At 41.3% G+C, this 14,477-nt stretch overlaps 1 protein-coding gene across 1 annotated transcript in view; it reads right to left on the reverse strand.

Annotated features, from left to right (window-relative positions):
* STX6 (syntaxin 6) overlaps positions 1–14,477 on the reverse strand; it is a 48,755-nt gene that overhangs the window by 14,453 nt on the left and 19,825 nt on the right. Inside the window, exons 4-5 of the mRNA XM_004013844.6 lie at positions 3,841–3,903; positions 847–972 (exon numbers count right to left, since the gene is read on the reverse strand). Of these exons, the coding sequence (XP_004013893.1) occupies positions 847–972; positions 3,841–3,903 (189 nt within the window). The remainder of the gene's footprint in view (positions 1–846; positions 973–3,840; positions 3,904–14,477) is intronic.

A 14,477-nucleotide genomic window follows, 5' to 3' on the forward strand; every position in this document is an offset into this window, starting at 1 on the left:
TGGCAGCAGCTGGCCACAACGCAACTGCAAGAGAAAGTCTGACAGGTCTCTGGACATGGGAAAACTACACACACAGAGTCCTTTGCTCCCTCCTCAAGGACACGTGAGAGGAGGCTCTGCGGCAGTAAGCTACCTTGCAGGCAACTTCTGAGCACAAGTTACTTTTAATTGGCTGCAGTAGCCTCACTTTTCATTGAAAAAAAAAAAAAGTTCGCTTGGTTAATGGCAATTTAAGTAGACAAATGGTTAAGCTGATGTACTAATGGAAAAAGATCAACACGTATATATAAAACAGAGTATTTAAGAACTAATAGTTTTGATGGGGTGGTAATGCTCAAATCCCCAGACACTTTACTATTAGCTCCCTTTAATTAATACAAATCAAAAGCAACCACACAAACGTAATCAACCTTTCCTTCTACCCCTTAACCTCCACCAAGCAATGATTTTTACGTCTAATGGAACCAACAACCATTTTCAATGAAAAAACAAGGACTCAATTTTTCTCAAAGTGCCTTTGTTGAAATGAACAAAAAGCTGAGTACAGAAGTGGAGGCTGGGGAAGAAGCTGCTATGCTTTTAAATCAATGGCCTTCTCTGTCAGTTGCGGGTGTCTGGTCTGCTTGTCCTAAGAGGTCTAATCAAGCTTGGTTCTCTTGAAACTGTCATGCTCTGAAGGGTGTCTTAAACACCCTTTATGTAAGCCACCTTCACACAGGTAGACTCCGGCAGCTGTGGGGCTAGCTCTGGCCCCTCCTGCCTGTCATTAGCAACAGGGCCCTGGCTGGCAGAGCAGTGGGGAGGGTGGTGCTTGGCCTCCCACCTCCCCGTCCTGCACTCAGGTACCTGCTGCTGTGCCTGCTGCTCCTCGATGAAATGGGAGTTGGCCAACTGAAGCTCCCGGTCGAGGCGCCCATATTTATCCGACGTTCCAGCGCTCCAGTTCTGTCCGCCACTGTCTCCTAGCAGGGCCTGTGAAAGTGGGGCCAGGGGCAGCAGGGCAGGAGGGACAAACCATTACTCTCACTAAACAAGGGTCCCATCACCATGATATGAAGAGTCCTCCCACTGCTCATGAGCTGTCTTTCCAGGGATCAGCTTTTTATGGACTGGTGCAGGTTGGTGCCTGCGGAGTACAAATCAGAGAATGCCATGAAGGGCACTTTCTATTGACTCACAAAAGAGCTCTGTCCCATTAAAAATGCAAGTGAGAGTCAACTTTAAAGCAATCTTAAAGCCCCTCTGTGCACTGCTTTGTGGATCGTAAAGCACTTGTTCTCATAGGACCAGTTCTTCCTAGCACCCTTGGAATTTCACTGGAGACCTTTTGAAGGTCCTAGTCTAACTAATTCCAGACATCTAGAGTCCCTTCTATTTAAGTATGAGCAAGGAAAATTTTTGGTGTTCAGAGGAGGGAGGAGATAGTTCCCTAAAGTGACAAGAAACTAAGTCATAGTCCCTCATGCAGGGAAGGCACAAGAACCACCAGTGTCTGCTCAGTGTGACCCACAGATGAATCCCAATGCCCTTCAGCTGAACTAAAAGGCTAGAGGCTTCCCAGATGGATTAGGGGTTGCTTCAGAAGAGAGCACGGCCACAGTGGGGGCCTGACCCTGATAACCCAAGCAAGGGTTGGCCCTGATGTCAGGGTTGGCTCCACCTGGGCCCCCAGACACCAGGGCTGGGTTTCCTAGTATGAATTTGAGGAATTCTGTAGTCAGAAAAGATTAAGTTTGGGAATGTTTTCCTTCACTGAAGAGGCCAGCCAGGAATGCAAGCTGACCCTGCCTGGGATCCCCACAAGCCTTTTTAACCAAAGAACTGGACCAAGCTAGTGACGAGGATTCTTCTATCTTGTAGAGCTGCCAAAACTTCTTACCAGGTACCTTTAGCTCTGGAACTGTTAAAAGTCTAACTGATTCCTTGGTTCTCTGTCTGCAAAGCCCCTCAATAGCCACACTAGCCTTGCCTGACTTTCAGACATGAATTTGGCCAAATGGCCACATTTCAGAGGCTACATTCAGGAAAGTTCAGGATGTATGTTGAGTTCTGAGGCAGATATGAGAAGAGGACCAGGATGCCTGAGAACTTCCACAGCCCAGAGCCTTAGTCAAGAGTCTGGATGGTGACTGTCTCTGGTGTAGAACAGACATAAGGTTCTGGGGGGATGCTTCTGCCCCATCTGGTCATGGAGCTGTTAAGATTGAAAGGATCCTGCTCGTTTTGATGCAAAGACTCTAATGAGTCTATGGTGGATACTGGGGCCTAGTAACAATTTTTTCAAGGTCAGAAAAAGTCTACAGTGCATCATTAGGCTATGGATAGAGAACCAGAGCTCCTGGGGTCACAGTCATGGCTATTTTTTCCTAGCTTATCCATGGTCTACACTTGGGTAGGCATATGGCATGCTGTTAAGAGTCACCCGTGAAGCTGTCGAGATCCCCTTGGTCTGACCTCCAGGAGTTGGTTAGTGAGAAAGAAGATGGAGAGAGGGCCCAGAGCACTGGGGACCAGCCCAAGTATAGCTGCCAAAGCAGGAGGCCTTGGCTTTGTGAGGATCAGCCCAGCACCCGGTGCTGGAAGCAGCCGTGAGGTGGACTCTGTCCACCTTCCATTCCTTGAATGCCTGTGACTCGAAGACATTTTGTTGTAGTGTAGTTGCTAAGTTGTGTCTGACTCTTGCAACCCCATGGACTAGCCCACGAGGCTCCTCTGTCCATGGGATTTCCCAGGCAAGAATACTGGAGTGGGTTACCATTTCCTATTCCAGGGGATCTTCCCGTCCCAGGGATCAAACCCAAGTCTCCTGCACTGGCAGGTGAATTCTTTACCACTAAGCCACCTGGGAAGCCCGAAGATATTTCACTCATCGCCTGAAACAAAATTCCCAGCCACAGTCAGGAAGCCTCTGCATAAATCTGCGTTTTATTTATGTTAGTTCACTGGCTTTTCCAAGAGTCAGCGCCAGATGGGATGGCTAGCTAACATCTTTTCCTGTCTGCACTGTTGGGTGGATGGGGAAAAAAAACAACAGTGACTTGGAAAGTGGCATGTGGGGAAAGAAAACAGGAAAATTAAGCTAGAAGATATTTAGAGAATCCTCTTCCCTTTAAGTGGGTCAAGAAATACCTAGAGGTATAAAGTGAAGAGTGTATCATAAACTACTGATTCCTAGTTAATTAAAAATGGTGAGCTGTTCTTCAATTATCAGCCGACTAAATTCAAGGACTGAGTCTCTTGTAGCTTTTATTTTTGATGTGTCAGTATCTGGGCTTTGGTTTCTGAAATTTATTAGGTTTCATAATTTATTTGTAATAACTTACAAAAGCTGGACCTCACATCAAAAAAGAAATAAAAAGATACATGAAACAGTGAAAGATTCAACACATATTTAAGTTTCTTCAACTACTTTATGTAAAGTTTCAGTCATTAAATATCTAGAGCATCCTACACATGGGCAGCTAGAAATCTAAAAAGAACAGAAGAGAAACACCATGACACAATCCCTCCCTACTCACAAAGAAGCTTGAGGTCCAGCAGAGAAAATGACAAGCAAGCAAGCAATTACGGCTCTTAACAAAGCTCCTGGCACACAGAACGTGCTCCACAGGTGCAGAATAAATGGTTTGCGGCAAGGGCTATGAGGTACACAGAGCGTGCAACGGGAGCCCAGAGGCGAGAACCAGAGGATGTGGCGGGGGAGGGGGGAGGCTGCTGCCCTCACTACGGGCTCAGCACCAAGGTCTTCTGCTTGAAGACATGATACACGGATGTCAGAATTTGTCAAGTCCACGTATCTGTGTATTTTCTGTGATACTGTATATTCCAATGTTTACTCACCTGTCTATTTTTCCTCTCAGCTAACGCCTGCACAGATGAAGCTGACATCTGATCCTTCATGTCCTAACAAGATAAGCAGAAGACCAGAAAACAAATGAACATCCTTAAACAAAATTGTGGTTAACATTCTGCACACTAGCAAAATATACATAATTCATTATTAACTTTTTAAACAAAAACAGTATTTTTTGCCTTCATTTTCAGTCTCAAAAATAAAGGAAATAAAGAGAAGGACATCCCCTTAAAAAGAGGTAACCTGGATACCAAATTTAAATATGAGGAAAGAGAAAGTATTTCCTGGGTACCTACCACAGCCAAAACCCTGTTAAACATGTACACATAAGATCACTATGTGATCCATCCACAATGACCCTATGAAGCTGGTTATTACCTTCATTTTACAGTTGACAAGACTAAGATCTACGAAGATTAAGATACTTTCTCAAGGTCACACAGCCAGTAAATGGCAATCCTGGGTATACACACAAAAGCTTGTGTTCAGCGCTCCTATCTTCAAGCATATGCTGTGCTTAGTCTCTCCGTCGTGTCTGACTCTCTGCGACCCCACGCACGGTAGCCCACCAGGCTCCTCTGCCCATGGGTTGCCATGCCCTCCACCAGGAGATCTTCCCAACCCAGGGGATCGAATCCAGCTTTCCCACATTGCAGGGGGATTCTTTACCACTGGAGCCACTAGCGAAGCCCAAGAATGCTGGAGTGGATAGCCTATCCCCTCACCAGGGGAACTTCCTGACCCAGGAATCAAACTGGGGTCTCCTGCAGAGCAGGCGGATTCTTCACCAGCTGAGCTCACGGGAAGTCCATCTTCAAGTATAATACATGTTAAAAAAAAATACATACTTTAAAGTATACTTACCATTAAACACCAGAGAATACTTTCAAATAGTGATGAACAGGTCACTTTATTTCTGAGTTGGATTCATGGGACATATGGACTATTTCTAACACGAGTGTTTGCTTGAGTGGTATAAAAAATTTTTTGTATGGAAAGAAAAAGGAATGTACCCATTACTTAATCTATTGCAAAACATTTTATTAAATATGAGCCATCAGCTGCATATTTAACTACAACCTAATATACCTTAAAATATTCCAGCTAAGTACACGATTACTGTAAGTTTTCTTTAAAAGAAAAAAAGGATGCCAAAATATTCTTTTCTGTTGGCTCATAGGCTACTTTAGAGGTGCAAATGTTGACGTATTAGGCTTTTACAAACTTCTTGCAGGACGCATGACAAGGGAAAGGTAGATGAGGGTGCCACAGCTTTCCTAATTCCTACTATGGGAAGTTTGATAACCACCTCGCTGCAACCTTCAGTGTGCCCAGTCCCTCCTTCAGCAGATACTGACTGCTGCGTGCCCGCACAGAGCAGTGATGATACGGACAGGGCCCCTGCCTGACAGAGCTCACATCACGGTAGACAAGCAGCCGCAAATGGCAATCACACACACACACTTCAACAAGGTGACGACCATTCTGGAAAGAAGGGAGTCAATGGGGCTGCAATCCAGTGGGTGAGCACCACTCTAGAAAGACAGCGATGATACCTGATCGAGACCTGAGGGCCTAGAACAAACCCAAAGCCAGAGAATTCCAGGCAAAGGAAACAGCAAGCTCAAAAGCCTGCAGGCAAAATGGCTCAATCAATGGTTTAGCTTTTGAGGAGACTCGCTGCTGAAGGAGCCATTACGTGCTGGGAGCTGGACACGGCCGACCAAAACAGGCAAGGGCCATCAAGGTGCTTAGAGTTTATACAGAGGCAGTGATTGGCACACTAGTCCTGTAAAGAAGTAGATGTTAAATATTCAGCCTTTGTCATGTTTTGTTTTTTTTAAACCACCCTTTAAAAATAAATGTAAAACCATTCTTAGATCTCATGGGCCACAGAGTGCAGGCCCCTGTTCTAAGGCAATGGGAAGCCTTAAAGTATTTTGAGAAGGGCTGTGGTGTATTCTGGGTCATGTTGTAAAAGATCACTCTGGTTATTCATTGGGAAAAATGCTGGCAATTGAGCAGAGCAGAAGTGAAGAGATCATCTTACTGTCACACATTCAAGGGCTGTCCAGGATGGGAAAGAAGTGCCCTGACAGTGGGGGCCTTCAACAAGAGGGCACGGGAGCCCTTGGACGTGATATTGGGCAAGTAAGTAGGGCATCTGAGGGTGCTCAGTTAACCCATAAATCCTAGGAATCTTTACCTAAGTTAATCTGTTCACAAACCCCAAAAGAAAAAAAAAAAAGAATGCCACCCATAGAAACAGAGAAAAAATTTACTTAGTAAAAAAAAGTATTCACCATAAAGATCCAGATACTGGCATACTTAAGAGAAATGGTAGTATAAGCCATATTTCTTGAATGTTTGAGATTTACCTGAGTCAGTCATCTGAGGTATTATTAAAAATGCAGGTCCCTAGCCCCCACTCAGAACTACTTACTAAATGAGACTTTAAGGAACCGGTCTCCCAGACGAGAAGCTGTTTGACAGGCTCTGATCCACACAAATTCTAGATGCCTTCAAAGGAGACCAGTAGCTATTACCTCCTGGACTGCAGGATTCCTTTTCTAATTATCAATTACAGTTTAAGATGACATTCTGATTTTCAATCAAACAATATGAATAGTATAATCTCACTTATTTAGTGTATGTCAATAATGACACGAAGCAAGTATCAGAATTGCTCACTGGCTAGGGTGATGTACGCTTTTGAAAAATGCATTTAAGGGGACTTCCATGGTGGTCCAGCAATGCAGGGGGTGTGAGTTCAATCTCTGGTCCAGGAACTGGGATCCCATATACCCTGGAGCTACTGAGCCTGCGCACTCCAGCTACTGAGCCTGCACAGCACAACTAGTGTCCATGTGCCCCAGCGAAAGATCCTGCATGGTGGAACTAAAACCCAACACAATAAATAAGTAAAAACATATTTTAAAAACCACATTCAATACACTTTATAATAACCCTTTAAAAGTACTGAACACTGTGTGTGTTAGTCACTCAGTCATGTCCGCGTCTTTGTGACCCCATGGACTGTAGCCTGCCAGGCTCCTCTGGCCATGGGATCCTCCAGGCAAGAATACTGGAGTGGGTTGCCATGCCCTCCTCTGGGGGATCTTCCTAACCCATGGGAGGAACCTGGGTCTCCTACATTGCAGGCAGATTCTCTACCATCTGAGCCACCAAGGAAGCGCCCTACTGAATATTACTTGCATAATAAAAATAGCAGCACACCTGTATGGGAAAAGTTAACTTGGAAGTTCTCGTTGAACTCTGAACATTATCTGTAGAATGCATTTTTGCTCTTAGAAGGTAAGACAGTGAGGGGGAAGTAATGGTACACACGAGGATTTCTGGGGGTTGCCGGGAATGTTCTGGAATGCTTCCAGGTGTTGCTTCCATGGTTGTGATCAGTTTATAAATTCTTCAAGCTGTATACTTGGGGTGTATATACTTTTCTATACAAGTGTATATGCTTTTCTACACTATTATATAATTAAAATGTTAAAAAAAAAGAACTATTGCTCCTGAACAATGGTTAGAAGGCAAACCAACCCTCTGAAAATAAATTTGGCATTTTGTATTAGCAGTTTTGATATTTTTAACAAATATCCACTGCCTTGGCTTAGTAATTCTAATAGAATTTACTTTAAGGAAATAATATAAAATATATACCAAAACAGATATACAAAGATGTATACTGCAGTTTTATTTATAATGTGAAAGAATAAATAAGCATCATATCCAAGCAAGAGAACAGTAACTGATAGTAAACCCATACAATGTAATATCATGTATCAGATATTACACTTAGGAAGAGAGTTCAGTGAACAATTCACAGAAAAATACAAATGCTCAAACATGAAAAGATGCACTAACGCATTAATAATCAAAGAAGTACAAGCTAAGAAATACTTTTCCTGGTTAGAGTGGGAGAGATGAAAAAGATGAACACTACTTAGCGTTGCCTAAGGTATTAGGAAATACAGAATATGCACTCTGCTATTAAGAAATATCATTGATAAGGTCTCGATACTTTGAAAATATTTATCTGTGTTTAAAATGGGCATGTTCATTGAACTTTTTAGTACTTAAATATCCAGGATATGCTCACAGAGATAGTTCCTGAAGTATGGTTTGTAATTGCCAAAAATTAACCACATATATATGTACCAACAGGGTCAATGATCAAACAAATCGTAAAAGAAGCAGGTTAGAGAAGAGAGCATAGCCTCTCATGTCAAAGACCTGGGTTCAAGCTTAGTTATACTTTTTAATAATTATGCAAGGTTGGACAAATTACTCAATTTTTCAAAGTGTTTATTTCTTCTATATAAGATAGTATTTTATAGGGTCATTGTGGGGGATTAATAAAGTATGCAACTATGAAAAAGAATACTCTAAATCTACTCTGTCCAATAGCTGTCGGCCAACTATGGTTATGCACTGAGCATGTCAAATGGAGTTAGTACAACGGAGGAATTAAACTTTTGACTTAATTTTAATTAATTTAGATTTAAATTTAGGTACTGGAAAACTTTCACATATGTCTGGAAAATCTGGGTATTTTCCAGTAAATCAACCTTTTCAACTGTAAGTTTTATAAACTCTAAATACAGATGAAGTATCTCCAATGAAAAGTTCACTTCTGAATTGAGATATGCTTAAATATAAAATATATGTCAAATTTGTAAGTTTTAGTAAAAAATTTTTTTAAACTTTATAGAAATAATTATTTTTATATTGATTACATGTTTAAATTACAGTCTTCTGGGTATACTAATTTAAATAAAATATATTAAGTTTGTTGTTGTTCATTCGGTAAGTTGTGTCTGATTCTTTGTGATCTCATACACTGTGGCACACCAGGCTTCCCTGTCCTTCACTGTCTCCTGGAGTTTTGCTCAAACTTATATCCATTGACAGAGAAGGCAATGGCACCCCACTCCAGTACTCTTGCCTGGAAAATCCCATGGACAGAGGAGCCTGGTAGGCTGCAGTCCATGGGGTTGCTAAGAGTTGGACACAACTGAGCGGCTTCACTTTCACGCACTGGAGAAGGAAATGGCAACCCACTCCAGTGTTCTTGCCTGGAGAATCCCAGGGACAGCGGAGCCTGATGGGCTGCTGTCTATGGGGTCGCACAGAGTCGGACACGACTGAAGTGACTTAGCAGCAGCAGCATGTCCATTGAGCTGGTGATGCCATCCAACCATCTCATCCTCTGTCGCCCCCTTCTCCTTACCGGTTTCTTTTTATTTTTTAAATATGACCACTAGAAAATTAAAGACAGCTTGTACTTTAGTGTTTCTATTAGACAGCATGTATCTGTATCGATATAAAACTATGTCCACAGTATTTTTTCATATAAAAAAATTACAGACTAATGTCATTTCTTTAAAAAATATTTTCAATTTCATTTTATAGAAATGGCTAGAAAAATATATAAAACTGATTATTTTTATACAGTGGAATTATAGAATGGAGGCACATTTTCACCTTTCTTATTCACCAAAATTCTTTGCATTTTTTAAAAAGTACAGATTATTTTTAATTTTAAAACTTAAAAACGCTTATGATTACATAACAGTATAACCACAACTATGTACAAGTAAAACAAAGTTCTGGTTTTGCGTTGTATTTTGTTTTGTTTTTTTTTGTTTGTTTGTTTGTTTGTTTTTAAATATTGTTTATTTATTTATCTGTCTGAGTTTTAGTTGTGGCACTTCGGATCTAGTTGGGGCATGTGGAATCTAGTTCCCTGACCAGGGATGGAACTCCGGCCTCCTGCCTTGGTGGCGCAGAGTCTCAGCCTCTGGACCACCAGGGAAGTCCCCTTGCGTTGTATTTTGAGTTTAGGTTTCTTTTTCTATTTTTTCTTTTTGTAAAATTCTTCTAATTCTCTTTAAAAGCATATGTGTGCGTGTGCTCAGTCGCTTCAGTTGGGTCTGACCCTTGGTGATTCCATGGACTGTAGCCTGCCAGGCTTCTCTGTTCATGGGATTTTCCAGGCAGGAATATTGGAGTGGGTTGCCATGCCCTCCTCCAGGAGCTGTTCCCAATCCATGGATCAAACCCATGTCTCCTGCATTAGCAGGCAGATTCTTTACTACTAGCAACACCTGGGAAGCCCTTAAAATGGGCATGCATTATTTTAATGAAATACACACTTAAAAGTTCCCATTTTAAAGCTTTCCGTTTAATCAAATATGTGTGTATGTGTGGGTGTTTGTTAGCTCCGATAGTCAGTGACCTCAATAGCTGTGTGGTGCGCTTCCTGAGTTTGGCATCACAGACGACAAAGAGCTGTGGCTTTCACGTTCAGGATGGTCCTTTCTTTATGCAGGCTAAAAACTGCCAGATACCATGCCACAGATCACCTTCTTATTAGGATTTGGGATTTTAAGTTATATTACTAAACAGTTTTGAGTATTCTGTAACACCTGTCATGCCAAAAACATAATTAAAACTCATCTTCTTTCTAATATAAGAAGTTTAGAATAAGCAGTCAAGAAGCAGTTAATACTTATAAAATATGGGTCACTTGTCAAAGAAACAACAAATAAATGAAACAACTTCCTGTGTATGCTGTTCCCATTTTGCGCCATCTTCCAAGCTGAGTGAGTAACACACTGTAAATCCCAGTGCTTCCCGCTCAGAGGACTCACATCCCAGCGTCATTTGTAGTGACACAGTATGCCTCACTCTTTTTGATTAACCAAAGCCATTTCTATCATGACTTATAACTGACTATAAACAATTCTTAGATTTGAAGAGATTGGATTTTCGGGAGAGGGTGCTATAGTTCTGATTGCCTTTGAAAGTTCAAAAAGTTGCAGACTGTTAGTGAAGATCATTTACTTGTTACAGAAAACCAAGATCCAGAGAGGCTAAATGACTTGCCATGCTGAAAATTTACTGAGGTCTCAGGAGAGCCTAGAACTCATGTCTTCTCACTTCTTATTCACTATTTTGCCATTGACTGCAAAAACTTTTCAATATTAAATTAACCCAACGTCACTTCTGCAATAGATCTCCATAACACAAATATATCACATGTGAAATCTCTGATATACAGGCAACTCTACAAATGTAAAAATGATTACCTCAAAAATACCAAGGCTATATACACAAAAACATGAATGTTTGCTTTCTTTGGGCTTCCCTGGTGGCTCAGAGGGTAAAGAGTCTGCCTGCAATGTGGGAGACCTGGGTTCTATCCCTGGGTCGGGAAGATCCCCTGGAGAAGGAAATGGCAACCCACTCCAGTATTCTTGCCTGGAGAATCCCCATGGATGGAGGAGCATGAGGGGCAACAGTACATAGAGTCGCAAAGAGTTGGACACGACTGAGCGAATTCACTTCACTTTGCTTTCTTTAGAAAAAAACTGCTGACAAGACTTAATAAAAACTGCACAAACTAAAGAGACACTTGGAAAAACATACATAAGACTTTTTATATAAAAATGACTTATTAAAAAGCAAAAACAGTGGACATTAATTGAGAAGAAACCCAGAGAAAGGTTTAGTTCTTCAGACAGAATAGCTACAAAAAATGTATAACGTATCACTGCCTGCCCAAAGGAGAAAGCACAATTGGCACAAATGCATCAAAATGCATTCCGTTAAGCAACTGAATGAAAGCTAACTGATACTGGTAACAAAGGAGTTTGCATAAACTTGTGGTGTACAAAGTCCTAATCTGAGCCTGGTCTTGTGTTTCATTTCCCCAAAATGCTAACTCTCTGAACCCAGGCTATCAGTGTCCTTGAAGTGGAACTCAGAGAGCTCTGGATACAAATATTGTCTAGTTGAATGTAACAATACTGAATCAATACAATGCTTTAAAAAAAAAAAATCGTGTCAATTACCACTTCCTTTTCTTCCACAAAACCTCAACTAGAATTTATTAAAATCAGAGAAGCAAAAAATCAGTTCAGTTCAGTTGCTCAGTCGTGTCCAACTCTTTGCAACCCCATGAATCGCAGCACGCCAGGCCTCCCTGTCCATCACCAACACCTGGAGTTCACTCAGACTCACGTCCATCGAGTCCGTGATGCCATCCGGCCATCTCATCCTCTGTCGTCCCCTTCTCCTCTTGCCCCCAATCCCTCCCAGCATCAGAGTCTTTTCCAATGAGTCAACTCTTTGCATGAGGTGGCCAAAGCACTGGAGCTTCAGCTTTAGCATCATTCCTTTCAAAGAAATCCCAGGGCTGATCTTCAGAATGGACTGGTTGGATCTCCTTGCAGTCCAAGGGACTCTCAAGAGTCTTCTCCAACACCACAGTTCAAAAGCATCAATTCTTCAGCGCTCAGCCTTCTTCACAGTCCAACTCTCACATCCATACATGACCACAGGAAAAACTAGACTTGACCTTGACTAGACGGACCTTAGTCAGCAAAGTAATGTCTCTGCTTTTGAATACACTGTCTAGGTTGGTCATAACTTTTCTTCCAAGGAGTAAGCGTCTTTTCATTTCATGGCTGCAATCACCATCTGCAGTGATTCTGGAGCCCCCCAAAATAAAGTCTGACACTGTTTCCACTGTTTCCCCATCTATTCCCCATGAAGTGATGGGACCAGATGCCATAATCTTCGTTTTCTGAATGTTGAGCTTTAGACCAACTTTTTCGCTCTCCTCTTTCACTTTCATCAAGAGGCTTTTTAGTTCATCTTCACTTTCTGCCATAAGGGTGGTGGTATCTGCATATCTGAGGTTATTGATATTTCTCCCGGCAATCTTGATTCCAGCTTGTGTTTCTTCCAGTCCAGCATTTCTCATGATATACTCTGCATAGAAGTTAAATAAGCAGGGTGACAATATATAGCCTTGATGTACTCCTTTTCCTATCTGGAACCAGTCTGTTGTTCCATGTGCAGTTCTAACTGTTGCTTCCTGACCTGCATAAAGATTTCTCAAGAGGCAGGTCAGATGGTCTGGTATTCCCATCTCTTTCAGAATTTTCCAGTTTATTGTGACCCACACAGTCAAAGGCTTTGGCATAGTCAATAAAGCAGAAATAGATGTTTTCTGGAACTCTCTTGCTTTTTCTGAATCAGTTAGGTACTATTAACCCACCACTGGCAAATAGTAACAGATTTCAAATTAAAAGGAGGACAAAAAACTCTAAAACATTCAGTTGGATCACACTGTTGAGTCTAGTTTAGCTCTCAACTCTAAAAGACTCTGCAATATTGTGAAGTGTAGATGATTTAGATTACTTATTTCAAAGAATGTACTTTAAAAAGCTTTTCAAATACTAGAAAATAAACTTTGGATTACACTTTCAATTATACCAACTCACTTAACTTTTACTGTATTGAGCTCTGAATTTCAATGTGCAGAACTTATAAGTACTACCTTGCAGAAAGAATATATCTAATGATTAAAGTCAAGAATATATGCATCACTGCAAGGCATCATTTAAATATCAACATCTACAGAAGTCATCTTCAGAAAAACCTATCACAAAAAATTTAAAAAGCACATGCTATATTTATAAAGTAAGTAACTGGGAAATTGTTTACCTTACCAAACAATATACCACCTAACAAGAGGGCTTCCTTATCAGAATATCCTCTGAACTGGCTCCGGACTAGGAATGTCTAACCCAAACGTTCACTGTGCAGATGGGGTGTACATGCGTGCTCAGTCACTCAGTAGTGTCTCTGCTACCCCACATGGACTGTAGCCCCCAGGCTGCTCTGTCCATGGGATTTTCCAGGCAAGAATACATGAGTGGGTCGTCATTTTCTCCTCCAGAGGATCTTCCAAACCCAGGGATCTAACCCACATTTCCTGAGTCTCTTGCATTGGTTGGCAGATTCTTTACAACTGAGCCACCAGAGAAACCCATAGATGAGGCTCCTAGATCCAAAAAGGTTACCGCCCCATTAAAACATGGGTTTATTTCTAAACAATTTTTAGGTATATGGATACAGAAAGACAACTAATGAGTAAAACAAGGAACAAGAATCTTTTAAAGCTCAGTGATAACCTACCATTTGAAATAATTTCAAAAGGAAATCACATGACATGGAGTCTTTGGCAAACACATAGCAAGGTTCCTGCCTAAGATGACTCTTAAAAAGCCATATGTTAGCACTGGTATGATCCCAAGTCTTTTTATTCAAGGAAGCTGCTTTCTAGTACATATGTTAAAGACAGCTGGTTCTCTTACATCTAGTTATGCTAATCAACTGGCTTAGCCATATAGTTTCAAAATACAAACATATCTTAATGATATTTCACGTACGTGCTATTTTCTCTTAGGTCTTTTTAACAATAGGTTAATATCTAAATAATCTGAGACTAAAGATTTTTTCCCCTTGGATTGATTTCTTATGGGCTGATGATTGCTTGCTTGCTCTGGATAACTCCCGAAAGGCTGTCAAGCAGTTGTATATGGAAATGTCAGTAACTGGGTTGCAAGAGTTCCAGAAGCAATTCAGATGGTAGAAGAGGCCGCCATCCAAACCCAGTAAGAGCACTCTTCACAATGCAGAGTGATTACCAATCAATCAGGAAACCAAATGGTTTGTACCATAGCAGTTCTTTTCGTCTAGGAACACAGCATACTAAGAAATAAAGAGGAAAAAAGACAACTGGTCTGGAAGA

This window comes from Ovis aries, chromosome 12 (assembly GCF_016772045.2).
Source record: "Ovis aries strain OAR_USU_Benz2616 breed Rambouillet chromosome 12, ARS-UI_Ramb_v3.0, whole genome shotgun sequence".
NCBI lineage: Eukaryota > Metazoa > Chordata > Mammalia > Artiodactyla > Bovidae > Ovis > Ovis aries.